Here is a 6,361-nt window from a genome sequence, read left to right as displayed (position 1 = left end):
ACTCTTTCGTCTAAGAAAATGAGATGCAGGTTATGACATGATTCTACAACATAATCATGTTTTACTGGTACATTTAGAGCTGTAAAGCCCCAAGGCTTGCAGGTAATCGGGTATCTGTAAAGACCAGGTGTGTTGAGCTGAATTTATGACCTTTCCTGCTGACTGTTACATTTTGGGTTGGACCAGTGCCCGTGCACCCCCTTCCCCCAACACGGAGCATTGTGATTGGCTGCTGCAGGTCTCTAATCACACCTTTCTTGCAAGTTGAGGTAGCACCCTGCAATTTAAGAAGGGTCCCTATACTCCTCTCTAAGTTTTCTCCTTTCCCTTTCTTCCCCCCTCACGCATACTCACTTTCTCGGCCGTATGCTTGTCTAGGCTGTGGGTGAAGACAGACATCTCCCTTCTCTGTTTATAGGAAGAGTTTAGGCTGGAAGAGTGAAAGCAGATAAGCGGCTTTACTTTAGGCTGCAGGAAATCCACAGCCAACTATTGACACCAGCAGTCTGGGACTTGGAGGCCTGCAGCCTGCTAAGGATCACTCATCTCTGTTAAGAGCGTGTCTGCCAGCATTGAGATGAAAGGATTTGCCGCTGTTTGAGATACAGCTAAGATCTCTAAAACATTGACTTGCTTTTCAATTGTTTGTCAACAAATGCAACCTAGGGAACAGACAATGCCATATTTGTCGGTGCTGCTAGTGCTGCTGCTGGCTTCCCTCTCTGAACCTCTTTCCCTGGAACATCTCAGGCATTTAGATTGGCAGAGGGACATGCAACCAGGACAGCGATGTCCGGCAAAGTGCCAACGTGAGCAGTGCCCGGATGCCAGGCTGCTCCAGAGCTGCCTATGGGGTCAGGTCCGGGACCTGTGCGGGTGTTGTTGGGAATGTGGGAATGGAGAAGGCCAGCTTTGTGACCCCGAACCCAGGACTGGGTCCACTTTTTTTGGTCAGTGTGCCGAGGGACTCCGCTGTAAAGCCCCACGCAGGGATCCCATGGCAAAGGCAGACCCCAAGCCTGTGTGTGTGTGCACCAAACAGGAGATTTTGTGCGGTACAGATGGGAAGACGTATGAGAACATATGCCAGCTACGAGCAGTGCAACGCAGGCTGGGTGAGCAGAAAAAGGTCATGGTGGCGCATCATGGACCCTGCAGAGCAAGTGAGTACATCTCCTATCCTTTTGCAAAAAGGCCAAAAGTAAGAGTTTATTGTCAGTTCAAATGCAGTGGGTGGATGTGGGTCATTCCACTTCATCCAGCTTGTGTGTGATTTTTAAGGGTTCTATTAACTATAGCAAACTAAAGTAAATCTGCGATTGTAATAAAAACTATACACAATCTAAGTGTGCTTTGTTATACCTTCCTATGTCTCATAGACACTAAGTAAGGTTTTCACAGCAAAGAAATTTGTGCCACATTCTTTTCTACTACTTTAACAACAGATTAAATTAACTATAAATTGTCACTGCATTGGAATAATGAATACAGTAATTTATATTTTTTATTTTAGGTGCTCATCCTGCATCCTTCTTGTCCTTTCTCCACATTCTCAGCTGCAGTCTTATACATAATAGCAAAGCTGCAATGTACATGCTGCCTATATTAATGGAGCTACATAGACCATACAATTACCCTGAACACTCAAAACTTCAGAGACTGCTGATTATAAATGCTAAAAGCTCATTTGTCTCAAATCTATGAAACTATATATAGCTGGCATAAGCAGCTGTTCAGTCCCTCATATTTCTCCTGCGCTGTGTAATTCTTCCTCTATGGTGTCATTGATTTTTGTGAATTGATAGAGTGCTCGCTTAGCACAAAAGGGACCAGAGCCCATTTTTAATGCATGCCTGTGTTCATTTTTAAACCAACATTAACGACCAATTTTTGTCCTGTGTTAACTCTGCAGAGCCAGTCATCACCTATGCTCCGGGTGACATCATCGCTCTGGAAGGAAGCAACATCCTTCTTTCCTGTGAGGTGTCGTCATACCCAGTGGCCTCCATCCAGTGGAAGAAAGAGGGAGACAGTACTTTCCTTGCTTCTGAGGATTCAAACAGAGCCATACAGGTATATACACACTTTTTATTTACCATGTATTGATATATGACACATATGTGTTATATACAGAAGTAACGTTATTGGCACTGTTCTATCCTTATAGAGCTTTAAAAGAAGAATGTATACTCACACAGCTTCACAGCTACAGATACAGATGGTGGATTTGTTTGTGTGTAATTACAGGCGAGTGGAGGCCCGAGGCGTTTTGAGCTCACTGGCTGGCTCCAGATCCACAAGGTCGGCCCTGATGATGCAGGAGTGTACACATGTTCTGCCAGGAACACCTTCGGTGAAACGTCTGCCTCCGCAAGATTACGGGTTATACACGGAGGTTTGTCTGATACACACACATAAAGCCATTAACAAACAATGTGAAAGGTCAACTGCCTGAGAAAACAAACATTTAAGTACTGATCCTCCACTGAAATATCACTCTCTTTCTCTCTCTCTCTCTCTCTCTCTCTTTGTATACCAAAATGGTACACATGCGTACATATACAAATATTGTCATGTATAATCAACTTTTGGGTAAACTTTGAAAATAGGAATAAACAATACAAAACGAAATGTCCCACCCTTAAATATCTTTCTTATGCTAACAATTTCTGCTCTTAAAATGTATTTAATTTGCAGATAGACTTGATTTTTGCAGAACCAACCAGACTAAGGGCCAAAAAGAAGTCACATACGCATACTTTCAAAATGGGATGGTGACGGGAACAATCATCACTGAACTGATTAAAATTGGGAGAACTCTGTTGCTAGGCAACAGGTAAATATAAAGCCAAATATTAGTTAAATAATGAATGAGGCTAGGTAGCACGTGGCTGTTAGGCTTTTACTGTACAAATAATGTAAAGGTGCAGTGAGAGCAGAAGAAAACCCAGTCAGGAATATCAACATTTCCCTCAGATGTGCTCTCAGAAAAGACTTGAGTCTTTGTAATTAGCACTGATTACAAACCAAACTTCAATAGGTTCCACCATACTGAGAAATGTCAACATATACAAAGTAATATAGGAAGGAAAGCACCAAGCAGCATGATAATAGCAGGATTATTTTTTAGAAATTTACACAATAGTTTAATACTGAAAGAAAGTGCTCCATTTTAATTAGCTGAATATGGGAAGTTTAACAAAAAAACTGCATAATAACAATATATGAACAATAATAAACTTTATATACTTATTTATTTTCATGCATGTGGGTGTTCAAAGTGCTGTACAATCAAGTTGTGAAAATTAAATGTTAAAGCTATTGTAATAATAAAAAGTAATATAATCGAATGCGCAAGATTAAAATAAAAGGTGAAGGGGAAAAATCTTTATATTTCCTAGAAATATAAAAAGAAATAAAATAGAATTAAATAAATGGAAAATAAAAAAACTTCAAAGAAGTTATGAAATTCAAATAAAACGAAACTATAAGTAACAGCAATGCTCTAAAATAGGGGTGTCAGACTCGAAGTAGCATTCTACCTCATTTAACTCACCTAATTCATACTCATTATTAATTCATGGGCTGAATTTGGTGTGTTAGAGATGAAAAACATTCTCTTTAAGGTTTTGGCCCCACAAGAACTGTTTGTTTCCACTGCTAACCTAAAGCCAACATTGGGATACTGTCCTGATAGTCTGAAATCATATATTAGTGCAAGAAGTAGTAAGCTTTGTCGTTTTTCCATGAATGTCAGTGACATGTCTTTTCCATTTTTTGCGGTCTGGACTGTGGTAGAAAAAGACGTGCATGAAAATCAACAATGGAAGCCAAATCGATTTTGAGCCCTAACTATCTGTACCCATCATCTCTGCCTGAGTAAAGGTGAACTTGGTTTTCCGAGAAATCCCACGGAATGGCAGATAGCTTTACACCAGTCACAGACTTTCTTTTGAAAGAACACAGTATTAGTGATGACAGGAGGTCGAGAGAGGACGGAGATGAGTGAGATTTGGATGATGGGGGGTGGAGGGATGTGTGTATTATGTGGCAGGCTTTTGGTGTGACTGTCTGGTTACTATCTCTTTCTCTGGGGGGTCTGCATCTCTACTATCCGCCTCTTATCTGAGCCACAGGCAACTGAACCACCCTCCACCCCCCCACCCCCCAACACTTGCCATTTCCCGGAATGTCGCCACCGCAATGAACTCTGGGAAGTCTTGGCAGTGGAGAAAGGTGACACAGTGCAGACCTGCTCCTACCGGCTGAGCTTTATAACACCCTGAGAGATATTTGGGACAAAATAGTAGTGTAGTGTTTTGAAAAGATATGAAATTATGAAAAATGTTTATAGAACCCAAATGAAAGGGTCAAACAGGAGATCCACTAAAATATTATTTGCTTCTTCTGAAAGTGCTCTCTCCTGGCCATAGAGTGCTTTTTTGAACTTGCTTGTTAGTCTGTCGGAAAAATGTACACTCAATTTTTTATTGCCTTTTATGACAAGAACTGTAATTCTTACTTGCTCTATTCTTTCAGGGTCTCAGAAAGGCAGAGAGCTTCCTGAAAGAAAAAATGAAGCTCACAGCACATCTATCAATGAAGCGGAGAGTGAAGATGATGAAGATTATGAGGGACAACCAAGTGGATATATGTATTTGTAAGACATAACAATTCCATTTATCGAAGTTCTAACTGCATTTCAGGTCTGCATAGCATCATCACTTCTGTCAAATAGTTGATGTCTTATTTGAGTAAGTACCTGTTATCTGAGCACTGTAAATAAACACTTATTATATGTTTCTTTTATTTCTTATTTTTGCTATTTTTAACTAAACACACCAGATTGATCTAGCTTATGTAAATTCTTTTTTGTTTTGATGTCATAGTTAATATTTTGTTAAAAAGGAAAAAGCAGAAAACCAGACTTATGTCTTAGTTAATGATTTTTTTGGCAAAAAAAAATTCTTGCTGTATCTAGCAGTTTTGTTCACACAGCTTTCATCTCATTCTTCACATCCTCACATTTACTTCTGCTCGTATTATTAAGTCCATCAGCTGTAAAAAGTCACTTGTGCTTTTGTGTGTGTGTACTTGCATGTGAGCATGTATTTGTCTACACATCAACAACTCTATAAAAGCTGAAAAACACTATCTTGTTGTGCACTTACTCTGAAGCCTCTCCTTTTGTACTAAGTAAACCATCACTGTCTCCATATTTGTCTTCTCCAATAGACCCACCAGCAGAGCAAGACACAAAAAAAGCACTGAGGTTAAGTTGTTTGAAAGCTCTGGTATTAAGAGCCGTTTTACACTTAAGAAGTTGGTTTCACTAGGTTTTCTGTTTCCTTCTACCATATTGATTGATACTCAACTATCAATGCATAATAGAAAAGCACTCAGAACAAATGCGGGGTTATGGCCTTCCAGAGAGAGAGCAGACGAAGCTGTAGCTGAGCGCCATTATTGCCCCATAAAGGATCCCTAGGGATGGACACAGTCCTCTCATCAGCACACACCAAATACCCAATTAAAAAGGAAGACCTTTAAATTCTCCCCTTCTTTCCCGGGCAGAAATCAATCAGAATTCAATCTGTTTCAGTCGGGATCCTGACTGTGCAGGTGATAGCTCACTAGAGCTCAGATAGGTGACAACAGCAAAAGGGAGCCAGCAAAGCAGTCTGGTGTTAGCTTTCAACACTGCTGGCTCCTCGGCTGATGCGGCTGGCTGAGAGTGTGAGACATCCAGGGTGAGAAAGCAACACTGCCCTTCTTAAATGCTTATCTAAAGTTTCAGTGTGGCTTTTATTTTTAGATGCACGTGGCAGGTGAAGGATTTTTTATGGCTGGCTGACAAAGTGCCCAGGTAAATGATCCGTCTTGAACTTTTAAAATAAATGGATAATTTAAAATAAGTGGTTCTCAGATTCATCTTCTGAAGAGGTTAATTGAAAACGAATCCCAGTCTAAAATGGAGCGCTCTTATTCTCCAATGGATGTGCGTTTAATGAATGGAGAGAGAGAGAGAGAGAGAAAGAGAGTGTGTCTGTATGCTGATATATGTGTGCGTGTGTGTGTGTGTGTGTGAGAAAGAGAAAAGGGGAGAGGCAGAGGGGGATAGTGGATGGAGAAAAAAAAACAGAGAGGGAAAGAGAGAATGCAATTAAAAGATGATTCATTCTCACTTTCGTGTAACAGTATCTGTGAATATTAGAATGGACACTCTTTCTCATGATAGTGTTTGGCTCAGTAAAGCTCTCCCCTGGCCCTCTTTCTCAAGGCCGGCTTAATGATTCCCTCTCCGATGAGAGTGTGAGCTGATGTTGGGATGGGAGGTGGAAGGCTAGCAGAACTCAGTTCC

The 6,361-nt window shown here is 40.7% G+C and overlaps 1 protein-coding gene across 1 annotated transcript; it reads left to right on the top strand.

The window, feature by feature from the left end:
- The first annotated feature begins 303 nt into the window (after window positions 1–303).
- On the top strand, window positions 304–5,486 carry kazald2 (Kazal-type serine peptidase inhibitor domain 2). Its single transcript, XM_026918513.3, has 4 exons — window positions 304–1,163; window positions 1,913–2,073; window positions 2,248–2,395; window positions 4,540–5,486. Exons 1-4 carry the CDS (start codon window positions 656–658, stop codon window positions 4,662–4,664), a joined length of 942 nt encoding a protein of 313 aa, XP_026774314.1. The 5' UTR covers window positions 304–655; the 3' UTR covers window positions 4,665–5,486.
- Window positions 5,487–6,361: the final 875 nt, after the last annotated feature.

Source organism: Pangasianodon hypophthalmus, chromosome 7 (assembly GCF_027358585.1).
Source record: "Pangasianodon hypophthalmus isolate fPanHyp1 chromosome 7, fPanHyp1.pri, whole genome shotgun sequence".
NCBI classification, from domain to species: domain Eukaryota; kingdom Metazoa; phylum Chordata; class Actinopteri; order Siluriformes; family Pangasiidae; genus Pangasianodon; species Pangasianodon hypophthalmus.
This window is presented reverse-complemented; position numbering and strand designations above follow the sequence as displayed.